Source organism: Salmo salar, chromosome ssa22, assembly GCF_905237065.1.
Source record: "Salmo salar chromosome ssa22, Ssal_v3.1, whole genome shotgun sequence".
NCBI lineage: Eukaryota > Metazoa > Chordata > Actinopteri > Salmoniformes > Salmonidae > Salmo > Salmo salar.
In genome coordinates, this window is record NC_059463.1 from 16,225,524 (window position 1) to 16,250,250 (window position 24,727).

General features: G+C 40.6%; 2 protein-coding genes across 4 annotated transcripts; one reads left to right on the forward strand and one right to left on the reverse strand.

Annotated features, from left to right (window-relative positions):
• The first annotated feature begins 2,229 nt into the window (after positions 1 to 2,229).
• On the forward strand, positions 2,230 to 6,387 carry si:dkey-245f22.3 (myoD family inhibitor). The gene is made up of 4 exons (XM_045705731.1): positions 2,230 to 2,428; positions 4,403 to 4,565; positions 4,930 to 5,184; positions 5,333 to 6,387. Exons 2-4 carry the CDS (start codon positions 4,445 to 4,447, stop codon positions 5,644 to 5,646), a joined length of 690 nt encoding a protein of 229 aa, XP_045561687.1. The 5' UTR covers positions 2,230 to 2,428; positions 4,403 to 4,444; the 3' UTR covers positions 5,647 to 6,387.
• A 5,735-nt stretch (positions 6,388 to 12,122) lies between these two features.
• On the reverse strand, positions 12,123 to 23,314 carry LOC106582876 (transcription factor E3). 3 transcript variants are annotated; one of them, XM_014166454.2, is made up of 10 exons: positions 22,917 to 23,314; positions 21,721 to 21,845; positions 21,196 to 21,407; positions 20,822 to 21,046; positions 20,099 to 20,194; positions 17,629 to 17,740; positions 17,412 to 17,462; positions 17,202 to 17,277; positions 16,870 to 17,017; positions 12,123 to 14,449 (listed from the first exon to the last, which is right to left on the reverse strand). In XM_014166454.2, the coding sequence occupies exons 3-10, from the start codon at positions 21,385 to 21,387 to the stop codon at positions 14,003 to 14,005; spliced, it is 1,347 nt and encodes a 448-aa protein (XP_014021929.1). In that variant the 5' UTR covers positions 21,388 to 21,407; positions 21,721 to 21,845; positions 22,917 to 23,314; the 3' UTR covers positions 12,123 to 14,002. The 3 variants fall into 3 exon arrangements, with proteins under 3 accessions (XP_014021929.1, XP_045561189.1, XP_014021928.1); XM_045705233.1 differs by lacking the exon at positions 21,721 to 21,845 and having other exon boundaries at positions 22,952 to 23,314; XM_014166453.2 differs by lacking the exon at positions 21,721 to 21,845 and having other exon boundaries at positions 22,917 to 23,313.
• Positions 23,315 to 24,727: the final 1,413 nt, after the last annotated feature.

Sequence of the window (24,727 nt, forward strand, 5' to 3'; positions counted from 1 at the left end):
GGCGGTCCGCAAACAAACGTTTAATGTGCATGCCCCCGCGTACTGTGCTGGAGTGTGCGATCAATCATGGCGTGCCTAATTCTGTACTACTAAGAAAATAAAATGTAAAAACCAGATAAATCCCTACTAATTTATACCCCCCCAAACAAAAAACCTCCCAAGCCCCCCAAGCCCCCCAACCATTAGACTTGATATCATGCTGAAACAATCCCCCCTAAGGATTATTCAGCATGTCAACAACCATTTCGGCAGTAGCATCTGTTACCCTGAATATCTATTTTGCCTTATCCACAATAACCTTCAATTTCTGCTCTCCACAACCTGAGGCGTGTTGATAAAATGAAATGAAAGCTATGAAGTTAACTTTATTTCACTATCAAAGTGTCCTTTGACACAGCACATTCATGAGCACAAGATTTCTGAATAGGTCTCGAAACCATGCCAGGACCAGCAGAAGCACCAGCCACCACATTAGGTCCACTTAGTACAGGAGCAGCCATGGAAGCTCCATCTGCCTGCACTGTAGTTCCACCAATCTGTCTTACAGCCTTTGCATATGATACATCATGACTGATTCTATATTGCTGAGCCTCTCTAGATTCTCTCTGCACCTGACATCAACCAAATTCTGCACTATGTCGTCGTCGTCCCCCCCCCACACACACAATTACAACACTTAACCTTCACATTGCTCCCACATTCACCATAATCATAATCCCCTCCAGACTTGACACAAGTCTTTCCTTTACACAGAACATGTCACATTCTTTGGCATTTAAAACACTGCAATGGGAACAGGACAAATTCTCTGATATTGAAACTAAGGAATCCTATTTGTACTTTTTCCCAGGCAAAACCTTATCAATCCTCAGCAGCAATGATAAGCTTTCCCTTTTTTGACCCTCATCCCAACTGATCAACCTTTTGGCCTCAATCACTCTGCCTCCCTTCACATTTTCTTTAATATCATCTGTGGACATAGATATTGGGACCCCAGTGATGACTCCCCTCAATATAGTATAAGCACCAGGGACATGGCATTTAATCTTCTTCCCATTAAGCTTTTCCATTTGCAGAATCTTCCCTTGCTGAGCCTGACTACCACAAAATATTAACAATCTACCATGTCCAATGAACCGGGCTAGTTTGACTTCACCTGTCTTTCTCTATGGCATTGGTTAGTCGGATAGGGTGTAAATGAGGCCCTGTGGTCTCAAACACCATCACTACTCTCCACTCCGGCACATTATTACTCTTGCTTCCTACCTTGGTCCTCTTTATGCTTTCTTTACTAGACACTCCACTGCTTTCTCATGATCTCTTTTCTTCGTATGTCTTTCCACTACCGACCATTCCGGTCCTCAACCCTCATCCTCCCACTCCACGCCATCAGAACTGACACCCATATTGTTCACAATCCAGCACAGCTCTTTCTTCTCCAACCTTTTCTCCATTTCCTCCATTTCGTCCACACTACTCGCCGCCATTTTCAACCAACTTCATCAAACCAACAATCACGCTTCCTTTTTTCCTCCAGCCATTAGTTGGTTCTTCTTTGAGGTCTATTGGCAGACTACAACCGATACGGTCTATTGCCGGCACCTACTGTATGGTATAGTAAACTATAGAAAAACAATTATTTGCAGGAAAGGGAAGGTTGGGGGCTGGAGACATCATGCAAAATAGAAAAATAGACACGTTAAAAAAATCCTCCCACTCCTTCAGTCACAGTCCAACTCGAATCACATCCCAACAGGCTCAGGGGCCTGTGAGGGTGGAACATTCTTCAACAGGATTCATTGCAAGGCCTCAGTTGTAAAACATTTAGTCCTAAAAAATGTTCAGCTGATACCAATGTTTTCAGATTACATCTCTGTTTACGCTGTGCATTTTATGACCAATGCAATAAATGACATAAAGTCCACCTTTTTAACATGCATTATATTAGCATCCCTCAGATGCCTAGAAACATTCACTGGTGCAGGCTCTACTACCATTGCATGATCAACATTACTCAATCCTTCGACTCTTTTCTTTGCTTCCAGATAGGAGATACGCTGGCCAGCCCTTACTCTTGTCACATCTTTCTACTTCACCCTAACAGGGCAATCAGGAAATTCGGGTGCATGTTCGTCATCACAATTGCAACATACAGTATAACCTCCGCTGGCACTCAATACTCTTCCCGTATGCATGCACTTCCCACATTACCAAATCTTTTGCACTTATAACACTGAAAGGGTTTATGCACAAAAGCTCTTAAAAAGCCACTGAACACACCGACGAGCACATGTGCTTTTCTGTTGCTCATTAGAAAAACAAAATTTCAGTCTTGGATGTGTGTTTCCTGACCGATTCTGCATTTGGTTAATGATGTTTGTTCCTCATGAGACACTAGATGCGGAAGCCTATTTCCCTTCTTTAAAAGGTAACTCAAGAAATCTGTAATTAATGTTGAAGTTTTTGCCATGTTTTAGTTGCACAATTTTACATCTAACTAAGGTGTTTGGTGCAGTATTTCTCAAGTTAAAAAATATGCAACGTGTTGTCTTAAGTAAACAAAGTCAGAGCTTCTGGGCAGGTCTGTCTCACTGTCTATGCATAGAGAGCAATCAGCGCAGCTGTTCACCTCATGTTGGTGGGCAAATGGATATTGTCAAAACCAAACCTTCATTTACCCGTTGTGACACACGGATGTTCCAAACGTCGTTTTAGACGATACTGACTTTATGAGAAAACACGTTGTAGTAAATTTTGACACTAGAATAACTGTTTCTGACTTATATTGATGCCACATAGGACGTTTTCAAAGGGATTCGTTGGCAGTCACTCTTTAAGGGTATCTCATAACGCCTATTTTTAAATGAGATGGGAGACTCTTCATCAAAGAACAAAAGTATGGATGAAGTGAATTTGTTCAATCCATCCACCATATGGGTCAAATGACGGGTCACCTACTTCCTCATGTATTTAATCTGCATGCACTTCATGCGCTAACCCCCTTGATAGGCACTCTGCTCCCAGATAACACTGGTCCAGAACCCTCACTCTGACTAAAAACACATCTAGACTAGGCTTGGATTTCCTAATTTCCAGCGCAACTTTACTTCTCTTGTTTACTTTCTTTTTCGGCACTGTAGCCCACTCATTCTCATTCTTTGTGCTCTTATCTTCACCCGACATGCTGTCAGTTTCAAACAGAACACCTGTGCAGTCAAGTAAATCTCCTACGGTGATTCATCAAGGTGTCACTTAATCAGGTGCATTCAAATGTAAAACATTTTACCTTGTTTGGCTGGGTAACATTCAAGATAGCAGCATTACATTCCATATATTGTTTCTGAATCCAGTATCTAGAAATATTAGTCTCTAATCCCACTTTATGTCATTTCTTATTTAATCTCATCAGTCACTTCTCTCTCGCACACACGCACACACACACACACACACACACACACACACACACACACACACACACACACACACACACACACACACACACACACACACACACACACACACACACACACACACACACATAAACGCATGGGAGGGAGGGGAGAGGTAGTCCTCAGTGTTGTTTAGGTTGTTAGTACAGTAAGCTGTATCCACTTTCAACTACAATGCCAGAGAGATTCTATCCATGCCAAGGCTTCCAATGTAGGTACATTTCATTATTGCAGAATATGTAATTACAGTGGTTGCATTGCAAAGTTTTTATTAATCTATTAGTAAAATTTGTTGCCGTGTGTGATACTGCTGTCCCGTGCAAAGAAATTATTCTCAATCTATTTACAAATAGATTCACAATAAGTCAAATATATTTGCTATTAATTTGATAAAACCAATATGCTTTTCAATATTTCATTTAGTATACTTTGGGAGTATGTCTTGAAAAACATGAAAATAGAATTGCTTCTGAATGTGATGTGGATTCTACTCTATCGTTCATTGTAGTCAAAGCAAATTCATTTTGCTTTGACTACAATGAATACATGTTTTTTTTTTTAAATGTATCAATGACATGCTGGCTGATCGGGCCATATATTGGGCCTGGTGGTCAAGACTCTTACCTCAAAAGAGACTCTTGGCCAGGGAAGGGGGTTGTGCTGATGTGACGGTCAATTATTACACTTACAGAACTCTCAAACCCTTGCTGATTACTAGCAAAGGCAAATTGTGTGCTCTTATACTTTCATTAGGATGTCAGCATTTCCTCATCCTGGCCAGTATCCAGATGTATTTTTCAAAATGTAGATTAATAATAGATTAACTATGCTATTTGTTGCGTATCTGTGCATTTCCACCAGGTCCTGATTGTAAATTAAAGTACCTGAAACTGCTGCCTCCAACCAATTTAGTGAATAGCTGAAATATCCTTTGTCTCTTTCATGCCTTTTAGATTTAAAATTGATTGAGCTGCTTTGGAGACAGCAAATGTTTCATGACTGATGCCATGGATGGGAACCTTGAGTCTGGAGATGAGAACAAAAAGAGATCAGAGTTGTGCTATGTAATAGACGACCTAAGTGCACAACATGCTCCTAATGGATTGGACCACACAGGTACTTCATGTACTTCATGTGTACAGATTGCTAGCCTTTCAAAGTGAATGTTCAGTATTTCTGGGTGTATTGTAATTTCATAGCTATGTGTTATGTTCCCCTCACCCAGGAAACAAATGTTGTATGTGGTCATTTCTTCCCAATCAAAGAATCTTTGACTTTGTCAGACCAGATGCACAATGACAGTCAACTATCTTTGACTGAAGTCTCTGCCAATGAGAGCTCCTACCTGCTACCTATTTATTCTGTATTAGCAACAAAAAGATTAGGTATCACTTTGAATGAAGATTGAAACAATCTGTACATTGCATTAGCTGAAAACGTAACTGACCAGCACTTATGTCTTGATCTAATTTCATATCAGGTCTGTCACATTCAGAAACTCCTATTGATGAGAAATCTGAATTTCATCACCAGAACATCTGTATAACCTTACCAACAGACAACATGAATGAAGCACAACAATGGTCGGTGGCAAAATACCAACCACAGCTTACTTCCCCACAGTTGACCCCCGCAAACCATTGCCCACCATACCAAATGAGACAGCCATCCACTTCAATCAGCAAGAGCAGCCACAAATCTTCTGCTGCACAGATCCACCAAGTGGATGGAGATGGTGAGAGCCTATTCTGAATGTGAAGAAATTAATTACTTATAGATTTAGATAGTATAAATCTAGTTTTTTATTTATAGTGTTGTACTTTCCAAATGCCTCTGCCCTTCCAATCCATTTTTCCCTGCTTCTTGTCTTATCACACCTTTAGGCCTGTGTGCCTCCATCCTGTTGGCATGTCTGTTCTGCCAGCCTTGGGACTGTTTACTGGCCACGGGGAAAGGATGCCATGTCTGTGCCTCGTCCCTGTGCTCTTCCCTATGCTCCACAGTGTGCTGCTGTGAGCCTGATTCCCTGGAGCCTCTGCTGGACACGTCCCATCACTGTGGCTGCTGTGGGTGTCTGGATGCCCACTGTTGCCTGTGTGGAGGTCCAGGATTTGAGTGCTGTGTCTGTGATACATGCATACATGCCACAGAGTGTCTGGATCTAGGCATGGAGATCTCACAAATGCTCTTCCACTAACCAGATCAGTGTCAAACAAATGTGAACACTGTAAAGAGTCAGATATTGTAGAGATTGTGTGGGCCAAACTCAAAGGACAGTAATGAATCCACTAAATCGTCTAATAAATGTAGCTGTTGTACAGTGGAGGCTCATAACAATGTCCGGAACGGAGTTAATGGAATGGCACCAAACACCTGGGAACCATGTTTTTGATGTATTTGATACCATTCCACTGATTTCGTTCCAATCATTGCCAGGAGCCCGTTCTCCCCAATTAAGTTGCCACCAACCTCCTGTGGTGTTGCATTTAGATCTTGGGGTAACTGACAACGTCTACTTGGTTCTTTGTATTTCTTAGTCTGCACTGGCAACCGTATTTTCTAACCAATGACTCAAGGTGAACCACAATGTAAAAGAGAGCTCACTGTAACCACACACAGACAACTCTGTGATCATTTATTGCTGTTTATAAGCTGTCTCGATATTGGCAGCAGAGAGAAAGGATAGGAAGTGAGTGTGACTATTGAGAGGGTACCGCTGCACTTTAAATTAATTGAGGTTAGTGATGAACTAAATCATGAATCTGCTCATATACAAGTGTACATTTAATTCAGAGCATAGTGGCCCTAAGTGCTGAGTGAGTTGGGGATGGGGTAAATTATCTGGAATTCTTAGCTGCAAGGAAAACATCAGCATTTAGAAAGACAACTGAGAATGAAAAATTAACAACAGCATGGTAATATTATTATGGACAATAAAGAGTATGAATTCTACAAATGTAATGTATTGGGCACATTTTCAGTATGGCTTGATATTCAGAAGTTTCTTAGGTATACTGTATACATTTATAGAAAATTAGTGTTGATATTCTTAGTGTTCAAGAAAAAATATTTATAATGTAATTAAAGTTATTAAAATGAACCCACTTACACAGAAACAGTATCTCTAGACAATTGCACTCATGTATTGAATATCTGTATTTTTGGAGCCAAGGACCATAGTTGAAACTCCCATCTGATTCTGGTTCATTTGACGTGAGCAGTTCTAAAAACCCAGCACAATACCTCATATAACCATTATGGGTGGTAACTGTAACACATTACACTATATCGCAGCTAAAGCCCGTTAAGGGTGATAGACTGTAACAAGGCTCAAGATAGAGGGCTGCGGCCCCGACAGAGATCATTGCGGTGCGGTCAGCATATTGCGGTGCGGTCAGAATATTTCATCCTGACACTAGGCCCTCCGTGGAATGCGTTTAACACCACTGCAATGGCAACCCGTCATTCAGGGTAGGTATGCCAGCGGAAAATACGGAGCGTAGGGCTTGGTAATGTTCTCTAGTTGGGCCGTGATTGGCTTAGTGTTCGATCTGTCATGGGGACACTACATCACCGCAAAATCTACGGTGAGAGTTAAAAAATTCAAGCCCCTTGGGCGCTGTCATGAACCACGTTGACAATCTACTGGCAAATCCTTTTCAATCCTTGTCATATAAAGAGAAATTATAAATAGAACATATCGGTGCTCATCAGCCATTGGACATAAACATTATACAACAAGTTGGAAATAGCAAATTCAACAATGAGTGGTTTGGAAGGAATCTGTGGCTATTTATGTGTCATCACATACGCCTAAAATAACATTGGTGGACTGCGGTTGGGTTCGGGACCAGTTGCGGTAGGAGATGGGAGTTGGACAGAAAGCCAGCGGGTGTGGCCTACCGAGTGGATCAGCGGTCTAAGGCACTGCATCGCATGCAGTGCTAGAGGCGTTACCATAGACCAGATTTATTTCCAACCGGCTGTGGCCGGGAGTCCCATAGGATGGCACACAATTGGCCTAGCGTCATCCGGGTTAGGGGAGGGTTTGGCTCGTGGTGCTTTACTTGGCTCATCACGCTCTAGCGACTCCTTGTGGCAGGCTGGGTGACTGCGGGCTTACCCTGGTTGCCAGTTGAATGGTGCTTCCCCTGACACATTGGTGCAGCAGGCTTCCGGGTTAAGCTGGCGGGTGTTAAGGAGCGCGGTTAGGCGGGTCATGTTTCGGAGGAAGCATGACTCCACCTTCACTTCCCCCGAGCCCGTTGGGAAGTTGCAGCGATGAGACAAGATACAAAAAAATTGGGGAGAAAAAGGGGGTATTTTTTTTCCTTCAAAATAAACAAAAAATAATGCCAGCGGGTGTCGTATGAAATCAGTCGCACGCAGACATTTAGCTCAAGATTCAAGGCCAATTATTTCATGTTCTTTAATGTTTATTTTTACCTAATGAAACCCATAGTGGGTGGTAATTGTAACAAAAGCCCTTCATGTTTAAGTGATTACATGTTACCCCAGGAATCCCTGGCCAAATTAGGAGAGGACGTCAAGTCATTATTATTCTTTGTTTGCCATTATAGTTAAGATCAAATGATGGTTATTGGCGAGAGTGGAGATGGGCTCTATCTGAGGGATCAGGACAGGGGAGCTTTGAGGTCATCGGACACTTCCCTGAAGTATGTATGGTGCCTCCACTCATCTCATTTCGGTCTCTCGGTGGACCCACTCTCCCCAAATAAAGCCCCACCTGCCACTATACTTTAATTCACAAGGTTTTACAAACTGACCACTGTATTTAAGTGGCAGTCGTTCTTCAATGTATTTACAATGACATAAACCACAGATTCTTGGTACGTTAGAGGAGGAGTAGGATCTTTAAAGTCCTAAAAAGGCATAGCCCATCAAAGAACAAAGAAGTACTTGCTTTATGTTTTTTTGTGTTTCTGTTAAATGTTTACTCAGCCTACATGTTCACATGTTTTATATATGTAAAGTATGCAATATGTATTCATACTCTGACTCTTCCATGTCATGTCCACTGTCCTCATGTGACATGTCTGCTAAAATGTTTTATCTGGTCCTACAGATGGAACAGTAAATGTTAACTTTGATTCTATTCTATACAAGTTAATAAAATCCAACTTATTATATGGAACGTGCACAGGCTTCATGATGGCAAAAAAAGCATGGTTCTTTAACATTTAAAGAGATTGTCAGCAGATGTGGTTTTCCTGCAAGAGCTACAAATGTATGTCTCTATGTCTACAAATATAGACATAGAGAACAGAGAACAGCTGACCTCTGACATCATTTGGGATGTTTTTAAGGCGTACATAAGGGGAATGATAATATCATACTCAGCTAAAGTTAAATCTGAGTTTAAAATGATAAAGAAATCACTATCTTAGAAAAAGCCCATAAAAATCTTTACAAGGTAAAGATGATAATACAATTTCTGAACTTAGGCAGGAATATGGCCTTCAACTTTTGAAGAGAGCCAACAACTACAGGTTAAACTCAAATAAAGCATACTACTTAATGGCAAATAAACCTTGCAAATCCTTTCGCAGTTCTCACAAAACGAATACACACCAAACCAGTTATAATTTTAAAAGATAAGGATACAAATGCTTTAATTAGAAATAGCAATGCAATTAATAACAATTTTAAAATATTCTATGAAAATCTATATAAACCAGAATTGGACTGATCTTACAGCCTTCTTAGACTCAATAACCCTGAAGCAGATTTAAAAACAAATATCACTAAACATGGAAATCACTCAAAAATAAATATTAGACACTGTTAAAAACATTTGTGTGGAGAAAAGCACCATGGATGGACAGCTTTCTCATAGAATTTTATTTGAAATTCTGTGTCTCCCCTATTTACTCAAATGACAACACGTCACTCAATTCAGTGCTTCCAAGTCCCATATATCTAACAGTTATTTCAGTTATATTAAAAACAGGAACATCTGGAGAGTCCCCTTGAAATTACAGACCCATACATTTAATAAATTGCAACAATAAAATAGTAACAAAACTCATAAGCAACAGAATGGCAAAAGTTTTGATAGGACTTTTTTTATAGCATTTCTTTTGTCAATTTAAACCCCTTATAATTCCCCAATTTCCTGAATACGATCTTATCTCATTGCTGCAAATTCTCCAACAGGCTCGGAAGAATCCCCCGAAACATGACCCGCCAAACCGCACTTCTTAACACCCGCTCGCTTAACCCAGTCGCCAGCTGCACCAACGTGTCGGAGGAAACACCGTTCAACTGATGACCGAAGTCGACATGCAGGCGACCGGCCCGCCACAAGGAGTCGCTAGAGCGCAATGAGCCAAGTAAAGGTCCGCCGGACAAACCCTTCCCTAAGCCGGACGACGCTGGGCTAATTGTGCGCCGCCCTATGGGACTCCCGGTCACGGCCGGTTTTGACACAGCTTGGGTTCGAACCCTAGGCTGTAGTGACGCCGCAACACTGCGATGCAGTGCCTTAGACCGCTGTGCCACTCAGGAGGCCCTTTGAGTGGCCTTTTCTATTCAAAACTTTTTAACCTTTAACCTTTCATAATTAAGAACACTAACATCATGTAAGAAAATGTAATGGATTCTACAAGAACCAATATCAGTCCTTAAAAACACACCTCTATGGAACAATCCTTGGATAGCATTTCAAAATTCACTGATAATTTGGTCCACATGGAAAACTGAAGAAATATAAACTGTAACGTGGTAATAGGATAAACAGTTGAAGTCAGAAGTTTACATACACCTTAGTCAAATAAATTTAAACTCAGCTTTTCACAATTCCTGAAATTTAATCCTAAGTAAAAGGTCAGTTAGGATCACCACTTCATTTTAAGAATGTGAAATGTCAGAATAATAGTAGAGAGAGTGATTTATTTCAGCTTTCATTTCTTTCATCGCATTACCAGTTGGTCAGAAGTTTACATACACTCAATTAGTATTTGGTAGCATTGCCTTTAAATTGTTTAACTTGAGTCAAACATTTCGGGTAGCCTTGCATAAGCTTCCCACAATAAGTTGGGTGAATTCTGGCCCATTCCTCCTGACAGAGCTGGTATAACTGAGTCAGGTTTGTAGGCCTCCTTGCTTGCACACACTTTTTCAGTTCTGCCCAAACATTTTCTATGGAATTGAGGTCAGGGCTTTGTGATGGTCACTCCAATACCTTGTCGTCCTTAAGCCATTTTGCCACAACTTTGGAAGTATGCTTGTCCATTTGGAAGACCCATTTGCGACCAAGCTTTAACTTCCTGACTGATTTCTTGAGATGTTGCTACAATATATCCACATCATTTTCCTTTCTCATGATTCCATCTATTTTGTGAAGTGCACCACAGTCCCTCCTGCAGCAAAGCACCCCCACAACATGATGCTGCCACCCCCGTGCTTCACGGTTGGAATGGTGTTCTTCGGCTTGCAAGCCTCCCCCTTTTTCCTCCAAACATAACAATGGTCATTATGGCCAAACAGTTCTATTTTCGTTTCATCAGACCAGAGGACATTTCTCCAAAAAGTTTGATATTTGTCCCCATGTGCAGTTGCAAACCGTAGTCTGGCTTTTTTATGGCGGTTTTGGAGCAGTGGCTTCTTTCTTGCTGAGCGGCATTTCAGGTTATGTCGATATAGGACTCGTTTTACTGTGTATATAGATACTTTGTACCGGTTTCCTCCAGCATCTTCACAAGGTCCTTTGCTGTTGTTGATTTGCACTTTTCGCACCAATGTTCGTTCATCTCTAGGAGACAGAACGCGTCTCCTTCCTGAGCGGTATGACAGCTGTGTGGTCCCATGGTGTTTATACTTGGGTACTATTGTTTGTACAGATGAATGTGGTACCTTCAGGTGTTTGGAAATTGCTCCCAAGGATGAACCAGACTTGTGGAGGTCTACAAATTATTTTCAGATTTTCCCATGATGTTAAGCAAAGAGGCACTGAGTTTGAAGGTAGGCCTCGAAATACATCCACAGGTACACCTCCAATTGACTGAAATGATGTCAATTAGCCTATCAGAAGCTTCTAAAGCCATGACATCATTTTTTGGAATTTTCCAAGCTGTTTTAATGCAGTCAACTTAGTGCATGTAAACTTCTGACCCACTGGAATCGTGATACAGTGAATTAATCTGTCTGTAAACAATTGTTGGAAAAATTACTTGTGTCATGTACAAAGTAGATTTCCTAACCGACTTGCCAAAACTATAGTTTGTTAACAAGAAATTTGTGGAGTGGTTGAAAAACGAGTTTTAATGACTCCAATTTAAGTGTATGTAAAACTTCCGACTTCAACTGTACAATCATTTCCATGACAGAATTTAAAAGACATTTTGGACTGATCAATGTAGACATTTTGAAATATATTGTCCTTGTGATGTACTTGTCTGTTAATGTTATGCATTACCTCATGTTTTATGTTTTGTGTGGACCCCAGGAAGAGTAGCTGCTGCTTTAGCAGATACCAGTCTGAGAAAGCAGTGGGTATGCAAGGCAAGGGTGTTTGGAACAATGAAGCCCAACCATTGAGACACATTGCACTCTGAAAACCCTTTACTTTGTCCATTATGAAATATCATGATCAACAAGAAAAGCATGGAATTGAAATGTCATCACTGTAGTGAAAAGCATAAAACAAGGGCAAAAGTTTTCAAATGTTTTATTTTGGTTAAACTAAAACATACCAGAAAACAGTAAAGAGTGACAGTGCTTAATATTGCTGAGTATAGATAAAGCAAGAAATTCAATACACTTTCAAATATAATTCAAAGCGGCCAACAACATATTCCCATTAAAGCTGTTAAAGGTTTGTGTTCCAGTAAACGCAGAACCATAAGTGAAAATCAGAACAGCAATATATATTTTTCTAAATGATTTAAAATAGAGGATCTCATATCAAACCACAGCCGCAGTTCAAGTAACCCTAAACTGCAATAAAAAATAAAAAAATTCAGATAATCAGACATATTGCATTGTTTTTTGAGTTTGTCAAACATTTCTCTTTTTATGTTTAAAAAAAATAAAAGCCTGTTAGGAGAGTACACTCTGCATCCATCTTCCTTGACATGGAGGAAAGGCACAAATGTTTCAACAGTGAGAAGCATCAATTGACAACACATAGAAAAACAGAGTTCCAGACGTGTAAACAGATCCCTAACATATACTGCTAATGAACGTACTTTTCTTTGAAAAGCTTGTCAATACAAATGAAAGAGAGACTGAGGGCTAGAGGAGTGATACACACTAACCATGCACGGATTTCAGTCTCTTGGAAAAACATGTGGAATGTTACACATTTTCAGATTAGATGACTCAGAAAAAGGTAACTTTATGTCTAGAGCTAGAAGTCTGTGACAAGGCCTTGGAAAATCGCTATATAAATCTTAGTCAACATAATCATATTATTATCATCACAAATTACCATATGATCGTCTAAGAAATATACTACATAGCCCAGTACCTTTCTGCAACACACACAGCATGCAGTGTTTCAGAGATTAGTGCCAAACGTTAAAGCTATACTTCCATTGACTATAAAAAATATATATATATAATGCACCCGTATAAAGACTTAAATCTATGATCATTCTGTGAAATGTGGCCTGCTTTGGCTGACTAGCTGCAGCAGCTTTTGCTTTACTTCTATATTCATTTTGTTCATTGTAAGTTCAGTTACATACCGGCTGTATAGCCATTCAACAGACAAAAGCTTTTTAAAAATGCATAGACAACAGGAAAAGGTGCAACAAACATGTTTTGAAAGTTCACAAATATTTTTTAAATGTAAGATACAGTAAATATATATTTTGGTTTTTAGAGGTTATCAAATCTTTTTATATCACAAACTATGTGCCTTATATATTTAATAAAATATCCCTTTGGTACATTTTGTTAGACAAACACGAGATCTGTAAAATGCATTCACTTGTGTACTTTAAGCTATACAAATCCTGATTTTCAACTAGTAAAAAAAAAAAAACTAAATTCAATAAAGCACCGGTTATGTAGTTCATGCCAATTTCACTAAATAGACAAGAACCTTTCCACAAAAGTTACAAAGTGCACAAAGTATATACTCTACAATGAAGCAATAATATACTGTACTTAACTAAACCACCACTCTATTTCCTCTTTAATGTCTGTGCAGGGAAATCTTGGTTGAGTTGAGGCTTGCAAGAAAAAGTTTTAATCAGTGTCCATATCTTAATTGTACTATGTTCCATTTGAAAATGATTGCATTTATCATTGATGGTGTGCTGAAAAAAAAAGGGGGGGGGTTCTAAGTTCAGGGACCAATATTAACTTGGTAAGGGAGGAAAGGATAGCCATTTATTTTGGACTAATGCATGATTCAGATCAAAGTCATTTTTTGTGAAACCATTGGCTGTTTGTTTTAAAGCAGAGTCCAGTGCCATTAGCAGTGTTCTAGCTCTTATTTTCCAGTGCTCCTCCTCCTTTCCCCAACCCTCTCATTACCCAACTCCCTGGTCTCTCTCTACCAGTTTGACCCCAGTATGTCCCTGCTACAAGTCCTCCTCCATACTGAAGCTGCTCCTACGACTGCTGGTCTTTGAGGCACCTGGTGACACGAAAAACTGTGGGTCCACCCTCTCTGGGGACAGTGTGTACCCCTCGTCCATGATGATATCCCCCAACCCCACGTCTAGGTACAGCCCAGCATTGGACGGGTCATCCAGCTCGGTGAAGCTGACACTGCCCAGGTCCAGGGGGCTGTTTATGTTCACAACCACAGGGGAGTCAGAGGAAGGTGGGGAGGAGGTAAGGACAGGCTGCGCCATGGCTGCTGCCCCCAGGCTGAGAAAGGTTTGGGAGCAGGCCTCTCCAGCGCTGGGCCCCAGTTTATGGTCTCCCTGCTGAAGGTGCTGCTGCTGAAGGAGGGAGGGGTCTGAACTCAGGCCAGGGGACATCGGGCTGGAGAGGCCATGGAGCTGAGCCTGCATCTCCAACTCCTTCACATAAGAACAATAAAATAATAATAATCTCTAAATATATTGTATGATAACATTTCTAGATTTTTTTCTCCTTATATTCATGATAACTATAGTACCTTCAGAAAGTATTCACACCCCTTGACTTGTTCCATATTTTGTTGTTACAAAGTTGGATTTATATTGATTTAATTCAATTATTTTGCCAACGATCTACACAAAATACTCTGTCAAAGTGGAAGAAACATTTTTACATTTGTAAAAATAAAAAATATATTAAATAAAATATAAACTCAGTGACCAGTTTATTAGGTACACCCATCTAGTACAGGGTTGGACCCTTTGCCTCCAGAACAGCCTGAATTCTTCAGGGCATGGCATTCAATCGTTGCTCAATTGGTATCAAGGGACCTGAAGTGTGCCAGGAAAACATTCCCCACACCAGTACACCACCGCCACAAGCCTGTCCCGTTGACACCAGGCAGGATGGGTCCATGGACTCATACTGTTGACGCCAAATCCTGACTATCAGCATGACGCAACAGGAACCGGGATTCGTCGGACCAGGCGATGTTTTCCACTCCTCAATTGTCCAGTGTTGGTGATCGCATGCTCACTGGAGCCACTTCTTCCTGTTTTTAGCTGATAGGAATGTAACCCGGTGTGGTTGTCTGCTGCAATAGCCCATCCGTGACAACGATCAACGAGTTGTGCGTTCCAAGATGCGTTCTGCACACCACTGTTGTAACGCGCCGTTTGTGGCACACCTGTTAGCTTGCACGATTCTTGTCATTGTTCTCCAACCTCTCTCATCAACAATTCTCCCACAGGACTGCCGCTGACTGGATGTTTTTTTTGTTTCTCGCACCGTTCTCGGTAAACCCTAGACACTGTCGTGCGTGAAAAACCCAGGCAGGAGGGTAGCTGTTTCTGAGATACTGGATCTGGCGTGCATGGCACCGACGATCATACCACGCTCAAAGTCGCTTAGATCACTAGTTTTGCCCATTCTAACAATCAATCGAACAGTAACTGAATGCTTCGATGCCTGTCTGCCTGCTTTATATGGCAAGCCAAGGCCACGTGACTCACGGTCTGTAGGAGTGATCCATTTTTGTGAATGGTGTGGATTCAAAAAAAATGTGTGATTAAATTTTTTTTTTTTAAGAATCACCTTTGGCAGTGATTACAGATGTGAGTCTTTCTGGGTAAGTCTAAGAGCTTTGCACAACTGGATTGCACAATATTTGCACATTATCCTTTTTACAATTCTTCAAGCTCTGTCAAGTTGGTTGTTGATCATTGCCGCTATTTTCAAGTCATGCCATAGATTTTCAAGCTGCTTTTAGTCAAAACTATAACTAGGCCACTCAGGAACATTCAATGTTGTCTTGGTAAACAACTCCAGTGTAGATTTGGTGAATGTCTCCCAGTGTCTGTTGGAAAGCAAACTGAACCAGGTTTTCCTCTATGATTTTTCCTGTGCTTAGCTTTATTCCGTTTCTTCTTATTCTAACAAACTTCCTTGCCGATGACAAGCATACCCATAACATGATGCCGCCACCACCATTCTTGAAAATATGAAGAGTGGTTCTACGTGATTTATTGTGTTGGATTTGTCCCAAACATAACACTTTATATTCAGGACATAAAGTTAATTTATTTTAGAGCCTTATTGCAAACAGGATGCTTGTTTTGGAATATTTTTATTCTGTAAATTTGTATTCTTCTTTTCACTCTGTCAATTAGGTTAGTATTGTGGAGTAACAACGTTGTTGATCCGTCCTCAGTTCTATCACTGCCATTAAACTCTGTAATGGTTTTAAAGTCACCATTGGCTTCATTGGTGAAACCCCTGAGCGATTTCCTTCCTCTCCAGTAACTGAGTTAGGTAGGACATCTGTATCTTTGTAGTGACTGGGTGTAGTGATACACCATCCAAAGTGTAATTAATAACTTCCCCATGCTAAAAGAGATAATCAATGTCTGCTTTTTTATTTCTACCCATCCACCAATAGGTGCCCTTCTTTGTGAGGCATTGGAAAACCTCCCTGGTCTTTGTGTTTGAAATACATTGCTTGACTGAGGGACTTTACAGATAATTGTATGTGTGGGGTACAGAGATAAGGTAGTCATTCAGAAATAATGTTAAACACTATTATTGCACAGAGTGAGTCCATGCAACTTACGCGACTTGTTTAGCAAATTTGTTGCCATAACAAAGGGGTTGAATAATTATATACTCAAGACATTTCAGCTTTTCATTTTTAATTAATTTTGAAAAACATAATTCCACTTTGACATTATGGGGTATTGTGTGTAGACCAGTGACAAAAAAATCTAAATTTAATCAATTTTAAATTCAGGCTGTAACAACAAAATGTGGAAAAAGTCAAGAGGTGTGAATACTTCCTGAAGGCACTGTATGTCCAATAACTGACCTGGATGCGCAGCATCAAGCTGTGGTTAGCATGTTCCAGCTTCTTCTGACGCATCTCTACCTCCTTGGCTCTCTGCTGCTCCTTCTGCAGCTTCCTGATGTAGTCCACCGAGGCCTTCAGAATGGTGCCCTTATTCCAGCGCGCCTCCCTACAGCCATGAGAAAAAGAGAAGGTTGTTAGAGAGGAATATCAAATCTGATACAAATTGAATATTGCTTTTCATTCCCAAAATGTAAAATCTGATTGAGATTTAATTTGTGTCAATACCACCACTGATCAAGTCATCCAAAGTAAATGTCCTGAATAAGAGAAGAATAACGACACAAACTCACGGGTCATTTGACTTGGGTATTATGGCCCCCAGCTCCGTTATGCGGTCATTGATGTTAAACCTCCGCCTCCTCTCAACTGTCAAGAGAAACAATGGGGAAAGAGATTTAGAACTGAAACTCACTGCCACTCCAAGAGGAACAAGAGCTGTCAAGCATCAGAGGGTAAAGAACAATACAGAATTGAGCAAAAATAAAAAAGGTATGACTCACTGAGGTTATGGTTGTCCTTCTTCTGTCTCTCTTTCACCAGCGCTTTGGTATCTGCATATTGAACATAACATATACTTGAGGTGCTGCTGTGCAATCTAAAAATCCATTCTTACAATTTAACAAAATGGAAAGTTACATAGGACATTACATAAGAAGTTTATAATCCCCCCCCTCAACAAAAAACATTCTTAGTAGAGGGAAAGGAACAAGGCCATACCAGAGTATTCCCTTTTAATATTGGTCAGATCTGCAGGGCAGGAGTTGCTGACAGTGAGGGTAGGTGCTGCCATTCCAGGACTATGGTATATATCCAGAAGGTTCCCAGGGAGCTGTAAGAGGCAAGGGAAACCACTGCATTAACATCAAAGCAAACACAGTTTAACACTGACAACCTGGACAAGCTTCCAGGACAAACTATTGAAACATAAAAACTCAACTCAATATATTTTGTATTGTCATACGTTTTCTTGTTCTACATGTATCAGAATACTCATTTAACTGTCATAACTTTCAAAACAGGCTGTCTCGTAGCCATCGGCGATCAGGCCCACCACCGTTGTGTCGTCTGCAAACTTTATGATGGTGTTGGAGTCGTGCGTGGCCACGCAGTCGTGTACAGGGAGTAGAGGAGCAGGCTCCGAGACTGCTGAATAGCTAACTCTAGTGGTCTCCCAACAGAGACCTGCACCTTAGAAACGATTTGCACTGACTACCCACACAAACACACACTCAACGCTGCCGTTCTATTGTTACATTTTCGAAAATTAGCAGATGCTCTTAACCCTAATTGCTCCTGTAAGTCGCACTGGATAACTGCCTTGCTCAAGGGCACAGAGATTTTTCACTTAGTCGGCTTGGAAATTCAAACCAGCGACCTTTCGGTTAGGGGGCCAACACTAACCACTAGGCTACCAATAAACTATTTATTCCACTGTGTGATCCAAGTCACTACCCACTTTATATTTGTAAATACAGTGTAATACAGTCCATTATTACTATGCATACTATCTCTCTTATTACTTGTCATTTTTGACTTGACCCTTTGTTATTATTGTTATTGACTAATGTACAGCCTTGTTGAGGGAGTTAGCACATAAGCATTTCACTGCGCATTTTATACCTGCTGTAAACTGTGTATGTGACAAATACAATTTGATAATGGGAATTCAACATCCTATATTTCCAATAACTCAAATTTGTATCTATCCTGGTAGAAGTAGAACATTTTTAAGATAAGCTACATTGTAGTACTGTACTATATTTGACCTTTAATGACTGTACACAAGGATACTAAATTACCATACGACAAGTTGGCTGGCTTATATGGAATATAATTTCAAGCAAGTCATCACAATTTATTACAAGCCTAATACCTTGTTGAACCTTCAATTAAGGAAAAGTTATCCAAAAGCATTAACGCATTTGAAACAAATCTGACATGTGTTGCGGTAGGCTATAAATCCTTATAAATGTGAGAGAAATTGCTAAATGTCTATTCCCCTTATTAAAACCTCTTAATAAGGATTGGCCCCCTTTTTTTTCTCTCAATTCGCCTAAAATGACATACCCAAATCTAACTACCTGTAGCTCTGGCGCTGATGCAAGGATATGCATATTCTTGGTACCATTTGAAAGGAAACACTTTGCAGTTTGTGGAAATGTGAAAGGAATGTAGGAAAATATAACACATTAGATCTGGTAAAAGATAATACAAAGGAAAAAAAACGTTTTTTTTTGTACCATCATCTTTGAAATGCAAGAGAATGTATTATTCCACCCCAGCATGTATTATTCCATCCCAGGTGAAATTTAGATTTTGGCCACTAGATGGCAGCAGTATGTGCAAAGTTTTATACTGATCCATTTCTGTTCAAAATGTTTTATCAAGACTGCCCAAATGTGCCTAATTTGTTTATTAATAACTTTTCATGTTCAAAACTGTGTACTCTGCTAAAACAATAGCATTGTATTATTTCACTGTAATAGCTACTGTAAATTGCCGTGCCGTTAGATTAACAAGAATTTAAGCATTCTGCCAATAGCAGATATGTCTATGTCCTGGGAAATGTTCTTGTTACTTACAACCTCATGCTAATCGCATTAGCCTACATTAGCTCAACCGTTCCGCAGGGGACCCACTAATCCTGAAGAAGTTTTAACAAGGCCACTTTGCGATGTGCTGCCAAACAACACGATTGATTTACCTCAAAGTTCTTTCTTTTCTTTTCATGCTCCTGAAGCAAAACCAAAATCCCAATTCTCTGATGCGGAACGCAATCTCTTCAATCTCTTTCCCTCTAACAACTCAACTGTTAAAAACGTATTTTGAGCACCCTCTGAATTGTCCACCATTCCAACTTCACATACTGCCATGCCCTGCATGCTTTGTCCTCCTCTCCCATTTCCCCTGGTTGCTACCCCACCCAGACAACACTGGCCTGACGAGTCTTAGTTCAGTGCCAGAAGAGTATGTTTACTCCTACAGCACCAGTGAATTCCAGTTTGAGAAATTCAACCAAGACAAAACAGATATAGCAAGATAATTCCAAAAATGATAGGCTAGTTGTTAATTGAATTCCACTGCATAATTGTCACTAATTTGACAGATCCATACATTTGTCCATACTTGTGTTTTCAGATTAGCCCAATTGCAATTGACAAATACACATTTCCAAATTTCCACATACTGTACTAGGCAGCTGTAGACCCAAGTCAATTAACGTCATGAAGTCATCATTGAAACTTGATTCAAGGCTGATGATGTCGTCAATTACGCCATCTATCTGGAAAGACACACAGACACCCAACCAATGCATAGAATAACTTAGCTTTACATTAATAGAACTGCTAATAAAATATATATTTTTTTAATGTGGAAAGTTAAAGGACAGCTTGAATTTAACTGTATTACATTACTTACTTGAAATGTGTATATATATATATATGAAAGGTACAATGACACAAAGTAATTATCTTGCCCTAATGAAGCATGATTTGAAAAGCAAAGGCATGTGTCTAAGAGAGGTGCAGATATCATTAAGCTGCCAGTGTAGTATTTAACAGCAGACTGCAACTAAGCCAACAATGGCAACATGACAAGAGGCATTACAGAACAAACAAAAAAGTAATTAAGTGATCAGTAGGTTAGGCCTTCAACCTAAACTTTCATGGAAAATATGTCTGGGAATAGACAATGAGAAGCCATTCAATTGTGAACTTTATCCATGGACTTCCCATAGCTTTATTCCACTTAGACTAACCAAAACGTCTGTAAATTGCGGGAGTTTAGATTTGTAACTAATTTGATGCCTGCCGCAAAAGGCTGTAGCATGATAACATCCCACTTAAGACAACAAGCCAAAGTGAGTGGTGTATTGCAGTGTAATGCGGTCTTCAGTCATACCACATACCTCCTCTTTGTTGGATCCCAGGTTGAGTAAAGCCATTGGGCTGTTTGGAGCACTGAGGGCTGTGGGAGTCATCTCAGGTGCAGAGCTAGACGGTGGCAAGGGAGATACACCTAGGATTTGAGGAGCCACCTTATTGCCGAGGGTGGTGGAGAGATACTCCTTCACCTGCTGCCTCTGAGACTGCTGGATGTGATACTTGGTGGGGTTCTCCAGATGGGTCTGCACCTAACGGATTTAAAGAACATGTCAGTCAAACAGCATGCAACTTGTAACATGCCAATTTAGTATGGAGGTTATAAGCTACTATTTCATGATGTGGCATGCCATGCTAGTGTAGTTCCTCTGGAGAGAAGCCTTTAGAAGTGGAGTCTCACCTTCAACACCTCCACGGGCACCTGTGCGGGTGGAGGGCGAGCAGCCATTGGGGGCAGAGTGACATAGATGGCAGGGGTGGAGTCAGTTGCCCTGAGCTGAGCCACAGAGTCCTGCTGCTGGGCCTCCCGTCTCTCTTGTTCCTGGGCTTGTTCCCGCATCAGCTGCTGCCGAAGCAGCACGCGCGACGACATGGTTCAATTGGGTTATACACCTCCATTCAAACAGGAGAGGGAAGAGAGAGGTAAGAATATATACATGTACGATATGGCCTGGCTGTATAGGCCTACCTCATCCTCAGATAGCAAGCCCTGGAAGTCAGACTACTGAACAAGATTATATTTCCAACACCCAGATGAACCAGCAGAATAAATTGAAATGGGATTTATTTCAACATTCTCACTTGCTGGGCTCCTTTCATTGATCCTGTTTTGTGGTAGAGCATGCAGTCATTGGTGCAGGGTCTCATATGGTTAGTTCGCTTACTCTAGTTCTTCCTGACCAAACACTTAATTTATGGGCCTTACTTCCGTCAACCCCTTTTGGCTCCAGATACATGCCCCCAGAGCTGTGGTATTCAAACTTGTTCAGCGGGGACCCCATTTTTTTTCCAGTCAGAGTTTCTGGGGACAGCATTTTTTCCACCCAAAATCTAATGACACAACATCAACAAATAACCTTCAATTCATTACATGTTCATCAAAGAAACCAATAAATACATTTACTCATTAACATTTTATTTTTCAAATGATCTTTCTCAAAAACGTTTGTATATTGCCCCTTTAAATAATCTGTACTCTTAATTTTGTTACACGACCACGACTTTGAATACCACTGCCCCAGAAGCAAAAGGTCAAAACAGCCATGCCAATATCTTAGAGCATGGATATACTGACAAGATACACGTCTCTCCGCCCTAACAATGGGAGACGTTGTCCACACAGCGGCGCGGTGGGCTGTCTAGTTCCCGCCTATCCCTTCTTAAGATTGGTGGATACGTCTCATTGTAATACTTTAAAAAATATATTCCATGAGGGTTGTTGGCGTCAACCGCCGGTATTCAATGGCGAGAAAAGACACTATGCTACTATCCTCATGACGTCAATATGCATAGCCATCTCCGATAAACGTTTTCACCAACGTTGCTTATATCAGCACACTCGTAACAACTTAAACATTACAACACTTTTATTCGATTAAATAAACCTCACGTAGCAAATAAGTCATTCATTTTTTGTTGACCAAATTCGACACTCATTGACCTCCATACAAAAACAACTTCCTTGGTGGGCGAAAGGAGGGAGACAGATTTTCCGACGAGTTGGGCCTCTCGCTTCCTCTCTGCTGATTACCAACATATTGAGTCCAGTTCAAGAATTTAACGATCTGTATTGGAAAGCTCTTACATTGACTGAATTGAAATGGAATTCACCCCAACTGTTAATCAGATTAAAGCCTGTACACTTCAGTTTGTTTACTCCTTTTCTATTAAAAGGCAGTGGATAGCTAGACCATAACGAGGTTGGCTAGCTAGTTACACAATAATGACGACTTATGTAAAGATGTGTGGACATACTAGCTAGCTAGCTAGCTGCTAACGTTACGGAGAAAACAGCTACGCTTCCAAAGTGTTGGACAACAAACAAGACAAGTTGGTCAGTGTGGCCACTATAATACGATTGTGTTACCACTTCAACACTTTAAAAACAAGACAAAAACATACCTTTACTTCAGTTCAAATAATTCAGAATGAGGCACCTGTGTGTGAGCAGCAGTAGCCAACGTTAGCAGGGAGTTTTTTTTGGGGGGGGGGGCAGGAAGTTGTCAAACTTGACAATTAGTTTGTCAAAATAACAACTGGAGAATTCGTGTTCCCTGTCATGTCTGCATTTAGCATGACATTTAGAATTCTGGCGAGCTAGATACAGTATCTAACTAATAATGTGCCAATTGCTGAAAATGCCTCCAAAACAATCGATTCCTCCACTCCTTGCCCGTCTACTCCCATTTCCCGGTGTCAAGCTTCAATCGACTCCTACGATTCAGTATTTTTGCAACGACTAAAATATTTTCCGTAGTCTCCTTGAAAACACAAGCTCTCGCATCTTTCACAGCAAAGAAAGAGCGAGTGAGAGAGATGGGAGGGGCACAGCTTGTAATGTCGGCCACTAATCAAATAAAATAGTATTAGTCACATACACGTTATTGGCAGATGTTATTGCGGGTGTAGCGAAATGCTTGTGCTTCTAGCTCCGACAATGCAGTAATATCTAACAAATTACACAACATATACGCAATACACACAAATGTAAGTAGGAATGAATTAAGACTATATACACATAAGGACAAGTGATATCGGAGCAGAACCAACTAAGATACTGTAGAATAGTATAGAATACAGTATATACATATGAGATGAGTAATGGCAGATATGTAAACATTATTAAAGTGACTAGTGTTCCATTCCTTAAAGTGATCAGTGATTCGTAGTCTATGCCTATAGGCAGCAGCCTCTAATGTGCTAGTGATGGCTAGGCAGACAGACAGAACTGTGCATCAGTAATCAACAGATGTAAGCTATAGCAATGCTGCATTTAGCAATTTCTTGGCCTACAATGTCTTGAGCAAGTTCACTAAAGTAAAGTAGGGGTTATCAATGAGTAGGCTGAGCTATTCAACACACAATAGACCAAACACACACTAGCGTTTTTTTATAGCGAAGAGAAAGAGGAGCAGGCGAGGGATCAGAACCGTGCGCATAGGCTATATCTTGGTAGTCTGGTAATCTAGCAATGCCTCGTAAATTCACCTAAAGTATATAATAGGTTATCAATGAGTACGGTTAAGCTATTCTTCATAGCACCAGTGAATTGAAGTTGAACATTGTCAAATGCATCAGTTTAATATAGTGTAGGATGCCACCCTTCCAACAAGTCAGTTCGTGAAATTTCTGCCCTGCTAGAACTGCTCCAGTCAACTGTAAGTGCTGTTATTGTGATGTGGAAATGTCTAGGAGCAACAATAGCTCAGCCATGAAGTGGTAGGCCACACAATACCTGTTAGGAGCTTATTGAAATGGGTTTCCATGGCCGAGCAGCCACACAGAAGCCTAAGATCAACATGCGCAATGGCAACCATCGGCTGGAGTGGTGTAAGGCTTGCTGCCATTGGACTCTACCTGCCCCAATGCATAGTACCAATTGTAAAGTTTGGTGGAGGAAGTGAATAACGGAACAATATTTCTAACATAATGTGGGATATGGTCAATGGGGAACTATGGAGAAAAGAATGTAACATTGGTTTTCATTTTGTGATGTCATTAAACACTGTATGGATGAAATACTGTAACTTGGAAAGTATATCCCCTTTATCAAGTTTCCATCCAATACGTTGTGCATATGAAAAATGATGAAAGTGTTTTTGTTAAGACCAGATGTGATTTTAGGACGTATAAGAGAAACTCCTATAAAAACTGTAGCCATGGCCCAAGTGAGGTCAGAGAGCTTGTCAGGCGAACAGAGCTGTCCCCTTTGG